Below are 25,937 nucleotides of genomic sequence, written 5' to 3'. Positions count from 1 at the left end.
GGACAAACTCCAGTTTGATCTGGATGCGTTCCGCTTCTTTGGAGATGACCGTTCCTTGGTAAGAGGAAGCCAAACATTGGGTTCCCCGTGTTGGGAGGAGGTCACTAAATAACAACTTGTATTGAATGTGTCCCTCAGATTTTCATCACCTGTCACCTGAAAGTTGCTGCAGTGGATCGGAGAGATTCCATGAACAAAGCTTGTACTTTCCAGAATATGTAAGTGCCCTCTCTCGCTCAGGGATGTGTTGATTAAAGGATGATGGACAACCTGGTTGATAAACTGATTCTCTGGTTGAGCTGGACCCCATTGGAAGAATCGACCAATGACGTGTGTGCCTGTTGTCATCTGGGCAACTGCAGTGCCACAAGGGATTTCCTCGTTGATTCCAGAGGAAGGAGGGATCTTGTATCTGGACCTGGTAGGACATTGATCCTCTTGATTGTTGGAGGTCACCCTTTACCCTCTCTAACTGGAATGTTTGATATTGCAGAGAGTGATGCTGAGTTGAAGTGGGAGGGTGAGGCCTCACTTCGACCCTTGGTCATTCTGGATCCTCATGTGACAGACCTGGCAACTGAGCCCCTGAATGATGTTGAGCCAAGGGTGCAGGAGAGGTCTCCAGGTGGTGAGTTGGCCGACTGCTCGTTTCCATTTTCCCCTCAGTATTTCCTTCACTAACCATTGGTTTCTTGTTGCTTTATAGGTGTGGCGTCTGAGGTGGTCCTGATCTTGGCCCTGACTGTGAGCGCTGTCTCTCTGATCTCTGCTTCTTGGATTGCCTTGTTCCTGAACAGGAAACACAAGCAAACCCAGTTTAACTAGTTATCAAATGACCAATAAAGCAGTGACCACTTGTATCTTCTAATGGCTGGTTGCTCATTTCTCACTGTCTCCAGTCAACGACACAATGAGTGCTCAATACCGTGTTAGTAACACACTGCACTCCTCCGTCAGTTCCTCCTGTTAGTGAAATGGGTTGAAATGGGTCCATGTAACTAGTGGCAGAGTGGCTGGTAATAGTGTATCCAGGCCCAGTCCAGGGATGGCTGCAGCAATGGGTGAAGGCTTGCCAGGCCCTCATTGTGCAGGTCAATGAGCTCTGAAGGGACAGTGGGACTGGCCTGAAGTACTGGTGCCGGGTGGTTGACTGCCCAATCATTCCCTTGGTGCTCTGTGGCCATTGATCACTCGAATCCGCACATGGGCTCCAAACTCCTAAACTTTCCCATTTGGAGCTAATTGTCCAAACACCAATAGGATTGAAAGTGGGTGGACTTGAACTCTCTTCCAAGATTGAAGATCTCTGTCCCTGGTGTGAAGATCTTTGTTTTGTTGGGCTGGGGCTCCAAGTAAATTTCCAATGCCCAGTGTAAAGATTAATGTTCACAGGGGGCAATGTTGTGCTCATTGGGTACAGGCACAGAGTGCGAGGGACGGGGAGCCCAGCGGTTGTGATTTACCTCTGTTGGATTTGAATTTCACCTGTCTTCTCGTGAGCACAGACTGAAGTTTCGTTATCCTCAGCTTCCCCTCACGGCAGGCCCTCAGGATTGTATTGTAAGTAGTTAGTCCTATTTTTCAGATTACGTTATTGTTTATCATTCACTATATTTGAGGGGTGGCAATAGGAACAGGAGTAGGTCATTTAGCCCCTCTCGCCTGGTCCACCATTCAATGAGATCATGGTTGATCTGTGACATAACTCCATATACCTGCCTTAGTCATATCCCTCACCTTTTTGATTAACAAAATTTTAACCTGAGATAATAGATTTAACAATTGAGCTAGCATCAACTGCCATTTGTGGAAGAGTGTTCCTAACTTCTCCCACTCGTTGTGTGTAGAAGTGTCTCTTAACTTCATTCCTGAAAGTCCTAATTCGAACTTCGAGGTTATGTCCCCTGGTCGTTAAACTGGCTGTGTCTCTATAACTTTACAGTGAATTGGGTACAATCCATGTCTGGGACAACCTTGCCTTTGAAATACTGAAATTTGTTCATAAAATGTTCTTCAGATTTAATAAGAGCATATTTGTTTATCTTTACTGAGCTGGGTTTTTCTTTTTGGTAAATCAGACATTCAGGGGGTCTATTAAACAGGATGGGAGCTGTTAGCAGTAAACACCCTCGCTTCAGACAACATTCTTTGGTGGGTGGAAACCACTTCTCCATTTAAATCAAATCATGGTAATATTTTACTTCAGCTATAATCACTGAAGTTTAGTGTTTAAACATAGCAGGAGATCCAGGCTCGTTCTGTTGCAGTAGAATCACAATAAGTTAGTGGGAACTTTTAACAATAGCAATTCATTTCTGCTCACTACACACAAGGTGATTTTTCTTCCAGTGGAAACTGCAGTCAGACGGCCCCTCCTCACTTTCACTCTGAGCTTCCTCACACTATTGATGAATAATGTTAGGAAACATTAAACCCAATAGATGACAATACATTGTAGTGTAGTGAAGGGCCATCCTACCCTCTTCTGACTCTTGTCTGATTTACATGTAAACATTTCAGGGAGGCTTTACAAACTGGATATACTGACCAGGACACCAGGAGAACTACTTTGGGGTATTTTTAAAATGTTGCAACAAAATACCATGTAGAAATGCTTCATGAATTCATTCTCAATGAAGCTTAGGATCTTACAGGACAGAAACAGGTGACTTTCCTCTCGCCCCCTCATCCAATTTAATGTTCCTCTGTTCCAAGGTGCCTCCACTATTATTCCCATTTAAAATAATTCATGGAGTCTGTGTGAACAACATTTTCGGGCAGAACTCTACATTGTCCCCTCCCTATAAAGATATTTTTTTGAACCGTAGACATGTATCTTTTGCCATGTTACATTTGAACCTAGGGGTTATAGAATCATAGAAATTTACAGCACAGAAGGAGGCTATTCGGCCCATTGTCTGTGCCAGCTGAAAAAGCTATTCAGCCTAATCGCACTCTTTGTCTTGGTCCGCAGCCTTGCAGGTGACGGGACTTCAAGTGCGCATCCAAGTACTTATAAAAAGCGATGTTGGTTTCTGCCTCTACCACCCTTTCAGCGAGTCAGGTTCAAACCCACACCACCCTCTGGGTGAAAAAAATTATCCCCAGATCCCTTCGAATTCTTCCAATTATTTGAAATATATGCCCCCTGGTTATTGGCCTCTCTGCTAAGGGATATCGGACCTTCATATTCTTTTTTTATTTGTTCATGGGATGTGGGTGTTACTGGCAAGGGCAGCATTTATTGCCCATCCCATTTGCCTTTGAGAAGGTGGGGGTGAGTTGCCGCCTTGAAGTGACGCAGTCCGCGTGGCCCCCAATAATTTTATACACCTCAATTAAATCCCCCATCAGCATCCTCTGTTTCAATGAAAACAACTCCAGCCGATCCAATCCTTCCTCATAGCTAAAATTCTCCAGTCCTGGACCATCCTTGTAAATCTCCTCTGGACCCTCTCTGGTCCAATCCCATCTTTCCTGTAATGTGGTGACCTGAACTGGACACGGGTTAAATTTATTAGTCCGCCTGTTCCCACAGGTCCCAGTCGAGTTTCTTCATTCCTTTCCTTGGTTCAATCCGTCATTCACCGATTGGGTTTATGACCGGTCACCACCTCCTGTGATTTCCCCAATTGGCTGCCCCTCTTCTCAGAGATTCTCTCGCTCCACAGACCACCTGCACTCTGTCGGTTCCACCAATCCGGGAAGCTTCACCTGTGATTGGATGAACTCGGTGACCCGGGCCCGTCATGGCGGCCGAATCTCCCACAATGCAGAGCGGCAGAGAAAAGGCCCCATCTGTGAGACAGGCCGCGCTGCACTCTGGGAGAATGTTCGCACATGCGCACATCACCCGCCGGATCAGTGACCGCTTCCTGTTGTGTCGCGAGACAAACTTTCCGTTTTTTCGGTTGAGAACGAGCGGTTTTTATTGTGACGGAAACTGACGTCACTTTTCCTTTGAATCGCGCGGTTTGATTTAAATAAACGGCGCACATGCGCAGTGTGGCGCGTCCCTCTTAAAGGGCCCTGGACCGGCCGAGAGTCCCCGAGCCCGGGGACAGGACCGAGAGACGGGCAATGGGATTAGAGCGGAGGGCGGCCCCGGGGAGGGGGAACTTGCATTTCTCCAGCGCCTGTCACATCCTCAGGACGACCCAAAGCCTCGCAGCCAATGGGGGGCTTTGGAAATGAGGTCACTGTTGTAATGTGGGCAGCCATTTTGTGCAGAGCAAGATCCCACAAACAGCAATGTGATAAATGACCAGATAATCTGTTTATAGGTGTTGGTGGAGGATTAAATATTGGCCAGGACACCGGGGAGAACTCCCCTGCTCTTCTTCGTTGCTGGAGGCGACGGGGCGGGGGGAGGGCGGGGGGCCGTTGCTGGGGGTGACGGGCGAGGCCTGTGAGCCGCTGCGGCCCTGGGCGGAGAATGGCGACACCCGCCGCCTCCAGTCTCACCGCCGACTCCAGTCTTTCGAGTTCGAGGCACCGTTAAACAAAGAAGAGAAAACTTCCGCCAAAACCATGAGGATCCGCGCCTGGGCCCTGACCTTCTGCGGCTCTGCACACGCAGCCTTCGACTGCAGGCTCCTGACAGACATCAGGTATGGGCAGAGCAGCAATCAATAATCAATCACTCAACAAATCACAGCAATCAATCAATAACACCCAACTAATCAATAATCAATCACTAAACAAATCACAGCAATCAATCAATAACACCCAACTAATCAATAATCAATCACTAAACAAATCACAGCAATCAATCAATAACACCCAACTAATCAATAATCAATCACTAAACAAATCACAGCAATCAATCAATAACACCCAACTAATCAATAATCAATCACTAAACAAATCACAGCAATCAATCAATAACACCCAACTAATCAATAATCAATCACTAAACAAATCACAGCAATCAATCAATAACACCCAACTGATTCACAAGGATGGTACCAGAACTGAGAGGATCGAGTTATCAGGAAAGATTGAACAGGCTGGGGCTCTTTTCTCGAGAAAGGAGAAGGCTGAGGGGTGACCTGATCGAGGTCTTTTCAGATAATGAAAGGATTTGATAGGGGAGACGTAGAGAAAATGTTTCTGCTTGTGGGGGAGACCAAAACAAGGGGTCATCAATCTAAGATCGTCACTAATAAATGTAATTGGGAATTCAGGAGAAACCTCTTTTCACAAAGAATTGTCAGAATGTGGAACGTGCTGCCACAAGGAGCAGTTGAGGCAAATAACATAGATGCATTTAAAGAGCAGCTAAAGAAACACATGAGGGAGAAAGGAATAGCAGGTTATGCTGAGAGGGTTCGATGAAGAGGCTCGTGTGCAGCACAACCGCCGTCATAGACCAGTTGGGCCGAATGGCCTGTTTCTGTGCTGTACATTCTATGTAATTCTATGTAAATTAACGGCACACATGCGCAGTGTGACCGTCACGCAAACATGGCCGTCACGCGGTGGATGACGCCACAATCCTTTCTGTGGCATCATGGGTCCCGTGATTGGCGGATTCTCACCTGGATTCAGGGTCAGAGGTTACAGACCGTCTCCATCCTCCACTCAGCGCTAAAGAGCCCACCCTATGAACCCTGACTCAGGACCCTGACCCTGGAGATCGGCCCAAGGCCTCTTAAAGGGCCCTGCAGCGGCCGAGATTTGAGAGATGGGAAATGTGATTAAAGGGAAGGGCGGCCCCGGATAGGGGGAGGGGGATCTTGCATTTCTCCAGCGCCTTTCACATCCTCGTGTCCCAAATCTTCGCAGCCAGTCGGGGGCTTTGGAAATAATGTCACTGTTGTAAAGTAGGCAACCATTTCTTGCACAACAAGATCCCACAAACAACAATGTGATAATGACCGGATAATCTGTTTTAGTGATGTTGGTTGAGGGATAAATATTGGCCAGGACACTGGGGAGAATTCCCGTGCATTTCTTCCAAATAGTGTCATGGGATCTTTTACAGCCACCTGAGAGGGCAAACGGGGCCTCGGTTTAATATTTCATCTGAAAAACGGCACCTCCGACAGTGTAGCACTCCCTCAGTACTGCACTGGAGTGTGAGCCTCGATTTTGTGCTCAGGTCTCTGGAGGGGGGGCTTTAACCCACAACCTTTATGATTTTAGAGTTGAGAGAGTGATACAAATGAGCCAAGGCCAACACCGAGTACTTCAGAAGGGTCGTTAATTCTTCCGTCCCGTAACACGATGTGACTTTCTTCCACAGGAGAATTCGTGCCTGAACTTCCAGGAGTTTTGAGGAAAACCGCACTGGATTTGAAGCAATCTGCTGGAAAATACTTGAGGCTGACTGGAAACCTCTTTGGATGTTCACACGGCCGGGAGGCACCAAGACAATTCGATGAGACTGTGAAGGATGTCAAGTGAAATCAGGGACATGGCGAGCAACGGTGTGAAGGTAACTGGGGGATCCCCGGGGTAATGTCCAGTCTGTTCAGGTGGGCTGTTTAAAAGGAAATGGAACAGTGCAGGGGAGAAAGTTGTCTGGGGACCGGAAACAGAGGGTCCGGGTTAATGGGAGTTGCTGAGATTGGAGAAGGGTTGGAAGTGGTTCCCCCAGGGGTCAGTGCTGGGCCCACTTTTATTCTCCGTATTTATGGACTCTTTGGAATTCAACAGAATTTACAGCACAGAAACAGGCCATTCGGCTCAACTGGTCTGTGCTGGTGATTATGCTCCACACGAGCCTCCTCACACCTCTCTTCATCTGTCCCTATCTGTATATCCTTCTATTCCTTTCTCCCTCATGTACTTATCTAGCTTCCCCTTAAATGCATCTATGCTATTTGCCTCAACTCTCTGTGTTAGCAAGTTCCACATTCTAACCACTCTCTGGGTAAATAAATTCCTTCTGAATTCCTTACTGGATTTATTAGTGACTATTTTATATTCATGGCCCCTAGTTCTGGTCTCCCCCACAAGTGGAAACTTCTTCTCCATCTCTACCCAATCAAACCCTTTCATAATCTTAAAAACCTCTATCAAGTGCACCCCCCCCGCATCAGCCTTCTCCTTTCGAGAGAAAAAAGTCCCAGTCTGTTCACTTTTTCCTGATAGGTTTAACCTCTCGGTTCTGGTATCATCCTAGTAAATCTTTTTTGCACTTTCTCCGGTGCCTCTGTATCATTTTTATATGAACCCAAGTGCCTTGTTTGCTTTTTTAATGCCTTATTAACCTGCTTTGCTACTTTTAATTATTTGTGTCCCTGTACCCCTAAATTCCTTTGCTCCTCTACCCCATTTAGACTCTTATTATCCAAGCAGTATGCGGCCTCCTTATTCTTCCGACCAAAATGTACCACCTCACACTTATCTACATTGAAATTCATTTGCCAATTACACGTCCATTTTGCAAATTTATTAATGTCTTCCTGTATTTTGTCATAGTCCTCTTCAGTATTAACTATACCTCCCAATTGGGTGTCGTCAGCAAATTTTGAAATTGTACTCCCGATTCCTGAGTCCAAATCATTTATGCAAATGGTGAACAACAGTGTTCCCAGCACCGATCCTTGTGGAACACCACTTCACACCTTTTGCCAATCTGAGTAACTACCTTTAATCCCTACTGTCTGTTTTCTGTTTTGTAGCCAGCTTGCTATCCATTCTGCTACCTGTCCCCTGACTCCACAAGCTCTGACCTTGGTCATGAGTCCACTATGCGATACCTTATCGAAGGCCTTTCAAGGTTTTCTTTTACAGATATTTATTCACTTCCTTTTTAAATTCTGCTTCCCTCAGTGTTTCTGGTCGGACATTCCATTGTCCGAACAACCCTCTGCATCAAAAAGAAAACCAACCTCTCACTTCATTCTTTTGGTCTTAATTTGATGCCCTCCAGTTACCGACTCACAAACTGGTGGAAATAGATTTCCCTCATTTACTTTATCAAAACCCCCTCATAATTTTGATCCCCACTCTCAGATCTTATTTAAACTTCTCTGCTCTCATGAAAAGTTATGTGAAGACTCTCATCCTTGGGATCATCTTAGTGAATCTCTTCTGCCCCTCTCCATGGCCGCGACATTCTTACTAAAGTAATGCACCAAAAACTGGACACAATATTCTGACTGTGGCCGAACCAATGATTTGTCCAGGTGTAGCATTAACTCTTTCCTTTTATACTCTATGCCCCTATTTATAAATCCGAGGATCCCATGGGGGTTTTTGTAAAACAGCTTTATCAACTTGTCCCCCCACTTTTAAAGATTTGTGTATCTGAATCACTAAATCTCTCTGCTCCTCTACTCCTTTTACAGTTTTACAGTATAGTGTCTATTTCCTCTCCTTATTCTTCTCACCTCACATCTCTCCCCATTAAATTCTATCTCACATCTATCTGCCCATTCTGCTCACCTGTCTGCCTCCTCCTGAAGTTGTTGACAATCATCTTCATGGTTAATCTCACTCCTTATCTTTGTGGCAGCTGTAAAGGTCCAGATCATTTCTATCCACAGATATTGAGAAAAGCAATGGTGCCAACACTGACCCTGGGGATCACCACGGTTTGAACCCTTCCAGTGCAAGAAACATCCATTAACCACAACTCTCAATTTTCTGTCCTTTACCCATCCCCTCTCTCTCCCTCTCTCATTTCTCCTCTCCAACTTCTCATATTTCTATCCATCAGTTCTCATACACAAACAGACTCTTCCCCTTTCCTCTCTTTCATACACACAGACTGTTTCTCTCCCTTGTCTCCCGTATCCTCTCTTTTCCTTTCTCACTCTTATATACACACACCATGGGGTCAATTTTAGGTTGGCCGATCGGGTGCGTTCATGGCGTGGGGGGTTCCTAAAATTGGGGAATCCCGGAGCGGGTCCGGAGCCCGGCTCCAACCTGCCCACTTCTGGTTTCCCCAATGACGCGAATCGGTGCGTGCGCAGCCCCCGCATGCGGGACTCCCACCGCCAATTAAAGCCGGCGGGATGACAGTTTAGATAGTTAGGGAGGTACTTGAGGTCGTTGACATACCTCATTGGGAAGAGATTTTAGCAGGGATGTGATTTTGGACTATCCTCAGCGTGTTTCCCATGCTGTGGGAAATACTCCCTGTTGTTGCAGACGTGTTTCAGTCAGCAGCCATTGGGAGATGCAGAGGATTCCTTGACAGTTGGGGGGAATACCTCATTCATTGCAGCAGGGCACTCTGTCACCTCAGACAAAGTTTTGTCTGCCACACCGTTGTCTCCACACTCAAAATTATTACATCATACCCTAAACTCTGCTGTCCAAACACATTTACCTACTTTGCGGACCCCCTCACACTCACAGCGTCAGGATGGGGGTGGGGGGTTCCATAGCTGCATTGATCACTCCATTGGAGGACGAGCAACATCACCAGCCTCGCCAGGCACGCCGTCCACCTCTGCCACATGGAGCTACACAACACAGTGCTGCGCAACAGGCACCTGCACAAAGTAGTCATGCAACTACACAGACACCCACTGTAGGGTGACCGAATGGGTGGCATCAAGGGTGTTCATGGAGAACCTCATGAAAGGGCCTTATTGGACAAGCCAGTCAGGAATGGCCAAGATGTAGCAGTAGTGATGACAATATAATATGTAATGTGAGTTGATCAGAAATCAAATATAAGTAAAAACCATGACAAACCCTCAAACACCCTTGTGCATCCCCTTCATGCTCACGACACGTTTGCCTTATGCTTCCTACTACACATACATGATAGATGCCCTGTAGCTGCAGCACAGGTAGTGGCAGGTGGGGAGAGACTGACCGTGAAAGAGATGCATGGGAGGGTGAGTATGAGATACAGCCATGAGATTGTTTACGGATTGGGTTGAGTGGTCGTGGTGAGATAAATACTGGGGAAGTGAGGAAGTGCATGTAAGATGAGGATGAGGGTTCAGTGGGTGTGAGGAGTGATGTGATTGAGAAGTGTTGGCAGTGCAGAAGGAGATGTGGGGTGGTGGCGGTGATGTGGCAGACGGAGTGTAGGGGAATGAGTAAGAGTACTCACTTCGGCTGACCTGGTTCAGTCATTGCAGCGCCTCCTGCACTGTGTGCAGGTGTGTGATATGTTGGTGGTGCTGGTCACCTCCTCTGCTACCTTGAGCCAGGCCTTCGTGGTGGCAGAGGCAGGCCACTTCCTCCTGTCCGCCGGGTGGAAGATCTCCCTCCTCCTCCTCCTCCTCCTCATCCCATCCAGTAAGACCTGGAGTGAGGCATCATTAAACCTGGGAGCAACCTTCCCCCTGGGCTGCTCCATGCTGTAATTTTGCCTATTTTCTTCAGCACCAGTCAGTGGAGGATTGCCCCTTTTAAATAGGGCTCCTCCAGCTGACAGCCTATGATGCGGGTGTGCAGTCCACCCACGGCGCAGCTTTCCAGCATGAAACCCGGAAGCCAAGGTAATTGGCTTCAATTTACTTATGACCACGTGCCAAACCCACATATTTCACTGGGTGGGTTACCCACGCGCCCAGTCGACCCCCCACTGCCAACCCACCTCCCTTCTAATATCGGGCCCCATATCTCCCTCCCACCCTATCTCTCAGACTCTCCCTCATCCACATCCAGACTCTCTGAGAGTCTGTCTCACAGACTCACTCCCTCATACACAGACTCTCTGAGACTCACTATCTCACACTGTTGTACTCAGGTCCTTGGTCTCCTCTTTTAGACACAGATTCTCTCTCCCATGTCTTGCACAGACACCTCGGGGGATGATTTTAAACCCCAAGAATCGGCCGGTTGGGGATTGGTGGGAGTTGAAAATAGATGGTTTTTTGGGTCACAACCGCAACATTTTCAGACTTTGCATCCCCAATGGGAAGCCTGTACTTTTACACGCCGGCGCTCAACCCGGAAATAAAGCCGAGTTGTGGTCGCGACCCAAAAAACTACTTTCAACACCCACCCGCCCCCAACCCACCCGTTCTTGGGGTTTAAAATCAACCCCTACTTTCAACCTCCTTTCATACACCCTGACTTGTTCTCTCCTTTGCTCTGACACACAAGCTCTCTGTCCCTTCTTTCACTCATACACTGTCTCCCCTTCTCTCTCAGATTCTGCCTCCTCTTTTCTCTCTCTCTCACACACAATTCTCTCCACCAATTCCATTACACACACAGACTCTCTCTCCACCAATTCCATTATACACAGACTCTCTCTCCACCAATTCCATTACACACACAGACTCTCTCTCCACCAATTCCATTATACACACAGACTCTCTCTCCACCAATTCCATTGTACACACAGACTCTCTCTCCACCAATTCCATTATACACACAGACTCTCTCTCTCCACCAATTCCATTATACACACAGACTCTCTCTCCACCAATTCCATGATACACACAGACTCTCTCTCTCCACCAATTCCATGATACACACAGACTCTCTCTCCACCAATTCCGTTATACACACAGACTCTCTCTCCACCAATTCCGTTATACACACAGACTCTCTCTCCACCAATTCCATTATACACACAGACTCTCTCTCTCCACCAATTCCATTATACACACAGACTCTCTCTCTCCACCAATTCCATTGTACACACAGACTCTCTCTCCACCAATTCCATTATACACACAGACTCTCTCTCTCCACCAATTCCATTATACACACAGACTCTCTCTCCACCAATTCCATTGTACACACAGACTCTCTCTCCACCAATTCCATTATACACACAGACTCTCTCTCCACCAATTCCATTATACACACAGACTCTCTCTCCACCAATTCCATTACACACACAGACTCTCTCTCCACCAATTCCATTGTACACACAGACTCTCTCTCCACCAATTCCATTATACACACAGACTCTCTCTCCACCAATTCCATTATACACACAGACTCTCTCTCTCCACCAATTCCATTGTACACACAGACTCTCTCTCCACCAATTCCATTACACACACAGACTCTCTCTCCACCAATTCCATTATACACACAGACTCTCCACCAATTCCATTATACACACAGACTCTCTCTCCACCAATTCCATTATACACACAGACTCTCTCTCCACCAATTCCATTATACACACAGACTCTCTCTCCACCAATTCCATTACACACACAGACTCTCTCTCCACCAATTCCATTATACACACAGACTCTCTCTCCACCAATTCCATTGTACACACAGACTCTCTCTCCACCAATTCCATTAGACACACAGACTCTCTCTCTCCACCAATTCCATTATACACACAGACTCTCTCTCCACCAATTCCATTGTACACACAGACTCTCTCTCCACCAATTCCATTAGACACACAGACTCTCTCTCTCCACCAATTCCATTAGACACACAGACTCTCTCTCCACCAATTCCATTATACACACAGACTCTCTCTCCACCAATTCCATTATACACACAGACTCTCTCTCTCCACCAATTCCATTTTCCACACAGACTCTCTCTCTCCACCAATTCCATTGTACACACAGACTCTCTCTCCACCAATTCCATTAAACACACAGACTCTCTCTCCATCTTTTCTGTTATCTGTGCCCATCTCTCCCACAACCCCAGGACCCGATGGTTTCCATCCCAGTGTAGGTGAGGAAATTGTTGATGCTTCAAGATCTTCCAAAACTCTCTTGATTCAGGAATTGTTCCCTTGGATTGGAAAACTGCCAATTTTACTCCATTGTTTCAGGTTAGGGGAAATAAACTAGGAAGTTACAGACCTATTAGTCTAACATCAGTAGTGGGGAAGTTACTAGAATCTCTTGTTAGGGACAGAGTGACTGAGCATTTGAACAAATATGAGCTGATCAGAGAAAGCCAGCATGGATTTGTAAAGGGTAAGTCATGTTTAATGAACCGAGTTGAGTTTTATGAGGCGGTAACAAAAGTGGTAGATAAAGGAGTCTCTGTTGATATTTAAATAGACTTCCAGAAGGCATTCGACAAGGTTCCACATAAGAGAAAGTTAACTAAAGTGAGAGCGCGTGGGATTGATGGCAACTCATTGGCTTGGATCGGGAATTGGTCAGGAGGTGGCAGACAGAGTAGGGATAATGGGTATGTGCTCAAATTGTCAGGATGTGACTAGTGGTGTCACTCAGGGATCTGTACTGGGGCCTCAGCTTTTCACTGTATTTATAAATGACTTGCATGAAGGAATACAGAGCCGTATATCTAAGTTTGCTGATGACACTAAGTTAGGTCACACTTAATAATGCAGATGGGAACAGAAAGTTGCAAAAGAACATTGATAGATTAAGCGAATGGGCAAAATGGTGGCAGATGGAGTTCAACGTGGGAAAGTGCAGGGTCATCAATTTTGGCCCTAAGAAAGATAGATCAGAATATTATCTAAATGGTGAGAAGCTGGGAACTGGATGGGCAGAGAGATTCAGGGATCCAAGTACGAAAATCACTAAAATCCAGCGGACAGGTATTAAAAATAATTCAAATGTTTGCCGTTATCTCAAGAGGGCTGGAATTCAAAGGGTTGGAAGTTATGTTATAGCTGTTGAGTGCTCGAGTTGGACCCCATCTGGAGGACTGCATTCAGCTCTGGGCAGTGCACCTCAGGAAGGATGTATTGACCTTGGAGTGGGTGCAGTGCAGATTCACCAGAATGATACTGGACCTAAAAGGGTTAATATTGAGGACAGGTTATATAGATTAGGCCTGTATTCTCTTAAGTATAGAAGATTATGGGGTGATCTAATTGAGGTGTTTATGATGATCAAAGGAGTTGATAGGGTAGATAGAGAGAAACTATTTCCTCTGGTGGGGGGAGCGGGGCAGGCAGGGAGTCCAGAACAAGGGGTCATAACCTTTAAATTAGAGCTAGGCTGTTTAGGGCTGATGTCAGAAAGCATTTCTTCACATAAAGGGCAGTGGAAATTGGGAAATCTCCACCAAAAAGCTATTGAGGCTGGGGGTCAATTGAAAATGTCAAAACTGAGAGTGATAGATTTTTGTTTGGCAAGAATATTAAGGATTATGGAACTGATGCGTCTTTTTTTTTATTCGTTCATGGGATGTGGATGTCGCTGGCGAGGCCGGCATTTATTGCCCATCCCTAATTGCCCTTGAGAAGGTGGTGGTGAGCCGTCTTCTTGAACCGCTGCAGTCCGTGTGGTGAAGGTTCTCCCACAGTGCTGTTAGGAAGGGAGTTCCAGGATTTTGACCCAGCGACAATGAAGAAACGGCGATATATTTCCAAGTCGGGATGGTGTGTGACTTGGAGGGGAACGTGCAGGTGGTGTTGTTCCCATGTGCCTGCTGCTCTTGTCCTTCTAGGTGGTAGAGGTCACGGGTTTGGGAGGTGCTGTCGAAGAAGCCTTGGCGAGTTGCTGCAGTGCATCCTGTGGATGGTACACACTGCAGCCACGTGCGCCGACGATGAAGGGAGTGAATATTTAGGGTGGTGGATGGGGTGCCAATCAAGCGGGCTGCTTTGTCCTGTATTGGTGTCGAGCTTCTTGAGTGTTGTTGGAGCTGCACTCGTCCAGGCAAGTGGAGAGTATTCCATCACACTCCTGACTTGTGCCTTGTAGATTGTGGAAAGGCTTTGGGGAGTCAGGAGGTGAGTCACTCGCCGCAGAATACCCAGCCTCTGACCTGCTCTTGTAGCCATGGTATTTATATGGCTGGTCCAGTTCAGTTTCTGGTCAATGGTGACCCCCAGGATGTTGATGGTGGGGGATTCGGCGATGGTAATGCCGTTGAATGTCAAGGGGAAGTGGTTAGACTCTCTCTTGTTGGAGATGGTCATTGCCTGGTAGATGGAGTTAAGATACAGGTCAGCCATGATCTAATTGAATGCTGGAACAGGCTTGAGGGGCTGAATGGCCTACTCCTGTTCCTATGTTTAAACCCCTCCAATCAGGTTTCCACTCCTGCCGCAGCACTGAAACGGCCCTCATAAAGTCGCAAATGACATCCTATGCGAGTGTGACCATGGTGAACTATCCCTACTCATCCTTCTCGACCTGTCTGCAGCCTTTGACACGGTTGACCACACCATCCTCCTCCAATGCCTCTCCTCCATTGTCTAGCTGGGTGGGACTGCCATTTTCTGGTTCCATTCCGATCTATCCAGTCATAGCCAGAGAATCGCCTGCAGTGGCTTCTCTTCCCACTCCCGAACCGTTACCTCTGGAGTTCCTCAAAGATCTATCCTTGGCCCCCTCCTGTTTCTCATCCATATGCTGCCCCTCGGTGACATCAACCGAAAACACAATGTCCGATTCTTCACGTGAACTGACAACACCCACCTCTACCCCTAAACTTTGAAGGGTAGTGAACAGTGAGGAGGATAGTGATAGACTTCAAGAGGATATAGACAGGCTAGTGGCGTGGGTGGACACGTGGCAGATGAAATTTAACACGGAAAAATGTGAAGTGATACATTTCGGTAGGAAGAACGAGGAGAGGCAATATAAACTAGAGGGCACAATTCTAAAAGGGGTACAGGAACAGAGGGATCTGGGGGTTTATGTGCAAAAATTGTTGAAGGTGGCAGGGCCAGTTGAGAAAGCGGTTAAAAAAGCATACGGGATCCTGTGCTTTGTAAGTAGAGGCATAGAGTACAAAAACAAGGAAGTCATGATGAACCTTTTATAAAACACTGGTTCGGCCACAACTGGAGTATTGTGTCCAGTTCTGGGCACCGCACTTCAGGAAAGACCTTAGAGGCCTTCGAGAGGGTACAGAAGAGATTTACTGGAATGATTCCAAGGATGAGGGACTTTAGTTACTTGGATAGACTGGTGAAGCTGGTGCTGTTCTTCTTGGAACAGAGACGGTTGAGAGGAGATTTGATCGAGGTATTCAAAATCATGAAGGGTTTAGACAGAGTAGATACAGAGAAACTGTTCCCAATGGCAGAAGGGTCAAGAACCAGAGGGCATAGATTTAAGGTGATTGGCAAAAGAACCAAAGGTGACATGAGGAAAAGTTTTTTTACACAGCGAGTGATTAGGATCTGGAATGCACTGCCCGAGGGGGTGGTGGAGGCAGATTCAATCATGGCCTTCAAAAAGGAACTGGATAAGTACTTGAAAGGAAAAAAAAATGCAGGGCTACAGGGATAGGGCGGGGGAGTGGGACTAGCTGGATTGCTCTTTCATAGAGCCGGCATGGAATCGATGGGCTGAACGGCCTCCTTCCATGCTGTAACCTTTCTATGATTTGATGACACCTCATAGAATCACAGAATCATAGAATGGTTACAGCGCAGAGGAGGCAATTTGGCCCATCGAGCCAGTGCCGGCTCTTTGTAAGAGCAATCCAGTTAGTCCCATTCCCCCGCTCTTTCCCCGTCGCCCTGCAATTTTTTTTACCTTCAAGTATTTATTCAATTCCTTTTTGAAAGCCACGATTGAATTTGCTTCCAACACCCTTTCAGGCAGTGCATTCCAGACCATAATCACTCGCTGCATTAAAAAAAAGATTTTCCTCATGTTGCCTTTGGTTCTTTTGCCAATCACCTGATATCTGTGTGCACTGGTCTCGACCCTTCCGCCAATGGGAACAATTTCTCTTTATCTAAACTTTTCATAATTTTGAACACTTCTATCAAATCTCCTCTCAACCGTCTCCATTCTAAGGAGAACAACCCCAGCTTCTCCAGTCCATCCACATAACAGAAGACCCTCATCCCTGGAACCATTCCAGTAAATCTTTTCTGCACCCTCTCGAAGGCCTTCACACCTTTCCTGAAGTGCGGTGCCCAGAATTGGACACAATACTCCAGTTGTGGTCGAAGCAGTGTTTTATAAAGATTCATCATGACTTTGTTGCCTTTGTACTCCTAATGTATAAATAGAGGCATAATGAGGTTTCTCACCTCTCCACGTTGGGCTAATCGGACGCCACAAAACCCACCACTGTGAAACCGATGACAAGCGCGCACGCAGTGGGGTGGGGTCACGTTCCCTGTTACGGTGGGGGGGGGGGGATTCGGGGCGTGGGTGGCTCGGGGTGGGGGGGAGGCGTTTGGGGTTAATATCGAGGGGGGACGTGGGGGTGTTAATATCGAGGGGGAGAGGCCGTGGCAGGGGTTTAATATCGGGGGGGGGGCAGGCGGGGGTTTAATATCGGGGGGGGCAGGCGGGGGTTTAATATTGGTGGGTGGGGGTTAATATCGAGGGGGTAGGTGGGGTAGTTTATGTCGGGGGGGTGGTCGGCCGTGGTGGGGGTTAATATCGGAGGGTGGGGGTTAAAATCGCGGCCGATGGAACTGTACGTGGGGCGGGGCCTGGAACCGCTGGTTTTGAGCCACCGCTCGAGTGAATTTCTACCCCCATGATGTTTATTGTGAAGTAATATCTAATAATTATAACCGTGTTCTGTTACATTTCAACGAAACAAAACTGATCTCTGCTGCAACAGATGTTCGAGACACTTGTAAAACCTCCAAAAACCCGTCACATCTTCAGCATAGGAGAGAAAAGGAGAAATAGTGAACCCCGCCTCTGACTAACATCCCATCCTGTCTGACACTGTTCACTATCACACCGCCCCTCAACAATACAGCTTCACAGATGCTGCAGGCTGATCGGCGGAATGGAAGCTGATATCACTTATGCAGAACTGAAGTTCTCTCAATCTTCTCTGAAGCAACAACTTCCAGCACCTTCTCCCAGCAATGCAGGTACCTGACCCACCTGTTCAGTCAATAGTAACGTAGCTTTAATGTGACCAGGCTGTTATTTTAGTTTCACTGTGATGCTCTGCGGACAGGAATGTCCCATTTTATTCTCACCTTTTGAACTCGTGCCAGTTTATCTCTGAGATTCTTGAGAGTGTCGGAGTGGCACCGAAGTCACAAAGGGCCACGGAGGTTCCAGGTCGGAAGCCTGTTCTCCTCAGAGTTTGCTGATCCGGGACACGGTCCTGACAGCGAAATATTAAGGATCGGAGGGCTCTTGTTTTAGGGAGGAGGGTGAGCGAGGATTGGAGCTGTGGGTTTGCCATCCAGTTACTCTGGCAGGAAACAGTGGGTGAGAGGCCCTAATGGGAGCTGCATTGGTCGGGATTCCCTCAGGCTTAAATATTCAGACAACGCTCACTGACCGGCTCCTACAGGAAGAATGACCGCTCAGGCCAGCGACCAGAAACATCACCGATGTCACTAAAACAATGTTCAGATCTGATTGAGCTGAGGGTAAAGGAGGGTTTTTGGGTGGTGGGGTATTTTAAGTATTTTAAATATATATGTTTGTGTGTAAATAGTAACTCAATCTGGCACTATATTTCAAGCAGTGATTATTCTCAGTAAGACATTGCTGTCCCTGCATTGCTGTCCTGTTGCAGTTCACCATGACCTTTGTTAATTTCGGCACTGGAACAAAAGAACACGGGAACATTGGAAACAGGAGTAGGCCATTCAGCCCCTCGAGCCTGCTCCGCCATTCAATTAGATCATGGCTGATCTGCGCCTCCACTCCATTTACCTGCCTTTGATCCATGTGCCTTGATACCCTTACCGAACAAAAATGTCAGTCTTCAAATCCCCGTTTGTCCGAGCATCAACAGCCTTTTGGGGGAGAGAGTTCCAGATTTCTACCACCCTTTGTGTTCAAAGGTGCTTCCTGATTTCGCTCCTGAATTGCCTAGCTCTAATTTTAAGATTGTCTCCTTGTTCTTGATTTCCCTCATCAGAGTAAATAGTTCCTCCGTATCTACCCTATCAAATCCTCTTAATATTTTAAACACCTCGATCTGATCACCCCTCAATCTTCTATACTCCAGGGAATACAAGCCGAGTTGATACAACCTGTCGTCATAATTTAACCCTCTAAACCCCGGTATCATCCTGAGCCTCAGTATCATTCACTACCAGGAACAGTAGCCACAGCCTTTTGTGACTGAAGTGAACCTTATCTTGGTGACAATCTTGTTTTGGACGTTAATTTTGTACAGAACCAGGAACTTGCGGCAATCGTTGTTTCCCCTAACTCTCTTGTGGGCTGCAGTGACTTCCTGATTTAATTGTATGTTCATGGTTTAAAACAGAAGTTTCCTGGGACACAGCAGAACAAAGTGAAGTTGCAGCACATTTACTATAAACGTTCTATAATTTGCTTACCGACTGCTCATTATTTCACAACTGGTTTAGAAAAGAATCCTAATTTGCAAATAGAATCATAGAATGGTTACAACACAGAAGGAGGCCATTTGGCCTGTCGAGTCCGTGCTGGCTCTCTGCACGAGCAGTCCAGCTCGCCCCACACCACCGCCCTTTCCCCGTAGCCCCGAGATTCTTTTTCTTTCAAGTACTTATCCCATTCCCTTTTGAAAGCCATGATTGAATCCGCCTCCACCACCCATTCAGGCAGTTTATTCCAGATCATAACCAATCGCTGGGTAAAAATGCTTTTCCTAATGTCGCTTTTGGTTCTTTTGCCAATTACCTTAAATCTGTGTCCTGTGGTTCTCAACCATTCTGCCAATGGGAACAGCTTTTCTCTACCGACACTGTCTAGACCCCTGATGATTTTGAACATCTCCATCAAATCTCCTCTCAACCTTCACTGCTATAAGGAGAACAAACCCAACTCGTCCAGTCTATTCATGTAACTGAAGTCCCACATAGAAACATAAGAAATAAGAGCAGGAGTAAGCTGGGGGTCACCATTGACCAGAAACTTAACTGGACCAGCCACATCAATACTGTGGCTACTAGAGCAGGTCAGAGACTGGGTATTCTGCGGCGGCTGACTCACCTCCTGACTCCCCAAAGCCTTTCCGCCATCTACAAGGCGTGTGATGGAATATTCTCCACTTGCCTGGATGAGTGCAGCTCCAACAACACTCAAGAAGCTCGACACCATCCAGGACAAAGCAGCCCGCTTGATTGGCACTCCATCCACCACCCGAAACATTCACTCCCTTCACCACCAGTTCACTGTGGCTGCAGTGTGTACCATCCACAGGATGCACAGCAGCAACTCGCCAAGGCTTCTTCGACAGCACCTCCCAAACCCGCAACCTCGACCACCCAGAAGGACAAGAGCAGCAGGCACATGGGAACAACACCACCTGCACGTTCTCTTCACCCCCCCCCCCCACCACCATAGTCACACACCATCCCGACTTGGGAAAAATCACCGTTCCTTCATCGTCGCTGGGTCAAAATCCTGGAACTCCCTCCCTAACAGCACTGTGGGAGAACCTTCACCACACGGACAGCAGCGGTTCAAGAAGGTGGCTTACCACCACCTCCTCAAGGGCAATTAGGGATGGGCAATAAATCCTGGCCTTGCCTGCGACGCCCATATCCCATGAGCGAATGAGAAAAAAGCCATACGGCCCCTCGAGCCTGCTCTGCCATTCAATCAGATCATGGCTGATCTTCGACCTCAACTCTGCGTTCCCGCCTGATCCCCACATCCCTTGATTCCCCTAGAGTCCAAAAATCTATCCATCTCAGCCTTGACTATATTCATTGACTCAGCATCCGCAGCCGCTCGAGGGTCAAGTAACTATTTAGCTTGGAGGAGTCTCATTCGTTATCGGAATTAACCAATCAAATCGCTCCACCAACTAAGAACGGCCATGCACCATCACCCACAGAATTGAGAAAGAGCTATCAATCTGTCAATCCTTTCCATATCCGGGCCAGCTGAGGTTTCCTGTGTTTTTTACCCCGTGTTTCATCCCTGGAACCATTCTGGTAAATCTTTTCTGCACCCTCACTAAGGCCGACACATCCTTCCTAAGGTCCGGTGCTCAGAATTGGACACAAAACTCCAGTTGTAGCTGAACCAGTGCTTTATAAAGGTTCATCATAACTTCCTTGCTTTTGTACTCTATGCCTCTATTTATAAAGCCTAGGATCCCCTATGGTTTTTTAACCACTTTCTCAACGTGCCCTGCCACCTTCAGCGATTTGTGCACATATACCCCCAGGTCTCTCTGTTCCTGCACCCTCTTTCGAATTGTACCCTTCAGTTTATTTTGCCTCTCCTCGTTCTTCCTACCAAAATGTATCACTTTGCACTTCTTTGCGTTAAATTTCATCTGCCACGTGTCCGCCCATTCCACCAGCCTGTCTATATCCTCTTGAAGTCTATCACTATCCTCCTCACTGTTCACTACCCTTCCAAGTTTTGTGTCATCTGCAAATTTTGAAATTATACCCTGTGCACCCAAGTCCAAGTCATTAATATATATCAAGAAAAGCAGTGGTCCTAGTACTGACCCCTGGTGAACACTGCTGTACACCTTCCTCCAGTCTGAAAAATAACCGTTCACCACTACTATCTGTTTCCTGTCACTTAGCCAATTTCATATCCATGCTGCCATCGCCACTTTTATTCCATGGTCGTCAACTTTTCTGACAAGCCCATTATGCAGCACTTTGTCAAATGCCTTTTGGAAGTCCATATACACCACATCAACCGCATTGCCCTCATCGACCCTCTCTGTTACCTCATCAAAAAACTCAATCAAGTTAGTTAAACACGATTTGTCTTTAACAAATCCGTGCTGGCTTTCCTTAATTAATCCACACTTGTCCAAGTGACTGTTAATTTTGTGCCAGATTATCACTTCTAAAAGTTTCCCCACCACCGAGCTTAAACTGACTGGCATGTTGTTGCTGGGTTTATCCTTTGCAAATCTCCAGTCCTGTGGCACCATTCCATATCTAAGGATGATTGGAAGATTATGGCCAGAACCTCTGCAGTTTCCACCCTTACTTTCCTCAGCAACCGAGGATGCATCCCATCTGGACTGGTGACTTATCTACTTTAAGTACAGCTAGCCTTTCTAGCATCACCTCTTGATCAATTTTTAGCCCATCCAATATCTCAACTACCTTCTCTTTTGCTGAGACTTTGGCAGCATCTTCTTCCTTGGTAAAGACAAATACAAAGTACTTACTTAGTACCTCAGCCATGCCCTCTGCCTCCATAAGTTGATCTCCTTTTTGGTCCCTTATCGGCCCCAGCCCTCCTCTGATGACCTGTTTACTATTTATATGCCTATAGAAGACTTTTGGATTCCCTTTTATGTTAGTTGCCAGTCTATTCTCATACTTCTCTTTGTCCCTCTTATTTCAGAGGGGAAGTGAAAAAGGAACTTTCTATATTCAGCCTGGTTCTCACTTGTATTATCAACCTGACATCTGTGATACGCCCCCTTTTTCTGCTTCATCTTTCTCTCTCTCTCTCTTTCGTCATCCAGGGAGCTCTGACTTTCGTTGCCCTACCTTTTCCCCCTCGTGGGAATGTACCTGAACCATCTGCTCCTTAAAGGCCGCCCATTGTTCAATTACAGTTTTACCTGCCAATCTTTGATTCCAATTTACTCAATCCATTCTCAAACCACTGAAATTGGCCCTCCTTCAATTGAGTATTTTTACTCTCGATTGCTCCTTGTCCTTTTCGATTGATAATCTAAACATTATGATACTATGGCCACTGTTCCCCTACCGACACTTGCTCCACTTGACCCACCTCATTCCCCAGAACCAGATCCAGCAATGCCTCCCTCCTCGTTGGGCCGGAAACTTACTGATCAAGAAAGTTCTCCTAAACGCACTTCAGAAATTCTTCCCCCCCTCTTTGCCCTTCACACTGTTACTATCCCAGTCTATATTAGGATAATTGAAGTCCCCCATTATCACTGCTCTATGGCTCGTGCACCTCTCTGTAATTTCCCTGCAAATTTGCTTCTCTATATCCTTCCCACTAGTTGGTGGCCTATAGAATACACCCAGTAGTGTAATGGCACCTCTACTGTTTCTTAACTCTAACCAAATAGATTCTGTCCTTGACCCCTCCAGGACATCCTCTCTCTCCAGCACTGCAATATTCTCCTTAATGAATACTGCCACTCCCCTCCTTTCTTTCCTGAACACTTTGTATCCCGGAGTATTTAGTACCCAATCCTGCCCTTTATTGAACCAGGTCTCCGTTATCGTCATAACATCATATTCCCACGTGGCTATTTGTGCCTGTAGCTCACCAACCTTGTGGTGTGTTTACACACATGCACTGCGAACCTATCTTGTATTCTCTCTTAGTCTGATCCTATCTAATACTGTACTATTTCTTAACCTAGTGCGATCTGTCGCTCCCAATCCTTTGTGCACCTTGTTTCTCCTTTCCAGTTCTACATCCTGGTGCCCATCCCCCTGGCAAATAAAAAGAAAAATGCTGCTGCCCGCTAATCAACCAGTTTAGTGTGAGGCCTATTCCGGTGAGAAGGTGAACTAACCAGTTCAGTGTGAGGCCTATTCCGGTGAGAAGGTGAACTAACCAGTTTAGTGTGAGGCCTATTCCGGTGAGAAGGTGAACTAACCAGTTTAGTGTGAGGCCTATTCCGGTGAGAAGGTGAAGTAACCAGTTTAGTGTGAGGCCTATTCCGGTGAGAAGGTGAACTAACCAGTTTAGTGTGAGGCCTATTCCGGTGAGAAGGTGAACTAACCAGTTTAGTGTGAGGCCTATTCTGGTGAGAAGGTGATTGATACAGATGAGCAGATGAACTTGAATAGTGAGAAGGTGAGCTAGAAAAGGGAGAACGTGAACAAGACAAGTGAGAAAGTGAACAAGACAGAACAGAAGGTGAACTAGATTAAGTGACAAGGTGAAATTTTCTAGTGAATAGGTGAACGATGCAGCTGAGATGGCGAACAAGACAAATGTAGACGGTGAGCATGATGACGATTGCAGAAGGCTCCTCAGGGCATTGCTTGCTGAATCATTCAACTCCACCTATCACGGGCCGTGGCTCTCCTCAGGGTGGAGAAGATCCCTGTATTCTGGGACCTGAGGTAAACTGTGACCGATGAGAACCAAGTGCTTCTTCCAGGGGGGCCTTTCCGGGTCTTCAGAGGACAGGCTGAGTTTCCTCGAGGTGTCGTATGCCGTCAAACCTGGCCATGTGCCCAAACAGCGATTAACGCCTTATGACACCTAGGGAAGGTCATATTGCTGACCTGACTAACCACCGAATATGCCACTGGCCCACTGCATCAATGTTTGCCTGGTGGGCTTGTGAAACGGTTCAAGTCTCTGATGTATACAGGAGAACTGGTGTGATGCAGATTTGATACAGGCCAAGTTTTGTTGGAAGCGGAAGATGTGATGACCATATTTTCTTGACCATGTCCACCATCACCTGGCGCATCAGAGCAGTTCTGCATCGTATTTGATCTAATCGAGGTCTTTATAATTATGAAGGGGTTTGATAGGGTGGTCGTAGAGAAGATGTTTCCACTTGTGGGGGCCATAAATATAAGATAGTGTCTAATAAATCCAGCAAAGAATTCTGGAGAAACTTCTTTACCCAGAGAGTGGTTAGAATGTGGAACTTACCACCACATGGGATATTGAGGCGAATAGCATAGATGCATTTAAACGGAAGCTAGATAAATACATGAGGGAGAAAGGAATAGAAGGACGTGCTGATAAGGTTAGATGAAATAGGGTGGGAGGAGGCTCGTGTGGAGCATAAACACCAGCACAGACCAGTTGGGCGAAATGGCCAGTTTCTGTTTTGTAAATTCTATGTAATATTTCTGGGATGCTTCAACATGACTCGTGGATCAGTGATCCTGGATACGGGAATCGCTCCACCCAATCCACAGTCTTACCTGAAATCTCTAGATTAGGTGGAGGTGGGAGAAAGTGGCTGCGTGACTGGATCTGTGTCGTCATCCAGTTAACTTGTCAGCCCAAGGAACCAGTTATAAAGTCAACTGGAGAATGAGAAGTTGAACAAGGCAAGTGAGAGAGTGAACTAGCCAAGTGAGAAAGTGAACAAGACAAGAGATAAGATTGAACAGACTGGTGAAATGATAAACTAAGCAGGTGAGAAGGTGAATTAACAGGTGAGTATGTGAACTGTTCAGGTGAGTAGATAAACTGGTCAGTAATAAGGTGAATTAGCAGGTGAGAAGGTGAAGAAGACGAGTGCGATGGTGAACAGGGCAGTTGAGAAGGTAAACGGGAGCCCAGTGGTTATGGTTCTGAGCTAGAAACCTAGAGATCAGGAACTGAAATCTCACCAGGACAAAATGTTTAAATTCAATTCAATCAATCTGGGAATTTGTGCAACAGGCCCAAATAGCCAGGAAAGCTTCCAGATTGTCGTGAAAAAAAACAATCGTTTCACAGAAGGACCCTGCCCACAAATCAGTCTGGTCTACACGTGAGATATTGAATTAGTAAAGTGAGACGGTGAAATAGACAACGTGAAGGTGAAATAGACGAGGGAGGAGGAGGCCTATACAGGTGAGATGTTGAACTACACAAGTGAGAAGGTGAATTTGAGAGTCTGGAATCTGAGCTGGTGATGAGGTGAATTCAATAGATGGGCAGGAGAACAAAACAAGTGAGGAGGTGAACTGGATAGATGAGAAGGTGAGGCATAAATGTTCAGAAGGTGAACTAGACAAGAGAGAATGTGCACTGGACAGGGGAGAGGGCGCGCTGGACAAAGGGGAACCAGTGGACGTAGTGTATTTGGACTTCCAGAAGGCATTCGACAAGGTGCCACATAAAAGATTATTGCTCAAGATAAAGAATCACTGGATTGGGGGTAATATTCTGGCATGGGTGGAGGATTGGTTATCTAACAGGAAGCAGAGAGTTGGGATAAATGGTACATTCTCGGACTGGCAACCTGTAGCCAGTGGTGTTCCGCAGGGGTCGGTGCTGGGTCCCCAACTCTTTACAATCTATATTAATGATTTGGAGGAGGGGACCAAGTGTAACATATCAAAGTCTGCAGATGATACAAAGATGGGAGGGAAAGTAGAGAGTGAGGAGGACATAAAAAACCTACAAGGGGATATAGACAGACTGGGTGAGTGGGCGGAGATTTGGCAGATCATAGATCATAGAAGTTACAACATGGAAACAGGCCCTTCGGCCCAACATGTCCATGTCGCCCAGTTTATACCACTAAGCTAGTCCCAATTTCCTGCACTT

At 46.6% G+C, this 25,937-nt stretch overlaps 1 protein-coding gene across 3 annotated transcripts in view; it reads left to right on the top strand.

The window, feature by feature from the left end:
- The first annotated feature begins 4,380 nt into the window (after positions 1–4,380).
- The window catches only part of LOC137302343 (CD209 antigen-like protein C), a 47,681-nt gene continuing 26,124 nt past the window's right edge, over positions 4,381–25,937 (top strand). For 2 of the 3 annotated variants that reach the window (XM_067971978.1, XM_067971980.1), the window contains exons 1-3: positions 4,381–4,610; positions 6,248–6,439; positions 17,386–17,647. In XM_067971978.1, coding sequence (XP_067828079.1) covers positions 17,560–17,647 — 88 coding nt within the window. In that variant the 5' untranslated portion in view covers positions 4,381–4,610; positions 6,248–6,439; positions 17,386–17,559. Of the gene's footprint in view, positions 4,611–6,247; positions 6,440–17,385; positions 17,648–23,601; positions 23,654–25,937 lie in introns of those variants that run through there. The other variant, XM_067971979.1, reaches the window with a different exon arrangement.

The sequence above is a fragment of the Heptranchias perlo genome, chromosome 35, assembly GCF_035084215.1.
Source record: "Heptranchias perlo isolate sHepPer1 chromosome 35, sHepPer1.hap1, whole genome shotgun sequence".
NCBI classification, from domain to species: Eukaryota; Metazoa; Chordata; class Chondrichthyes; order Hexanchiformes; family Hexanchidae; genus Heptranchias; species Heptranchias perlo.
The sequence above is the reverse complement of the archived record's forward strand: the minus strand, read 5'-3'. Positions and strand labels throughout refer to the sequence as shown.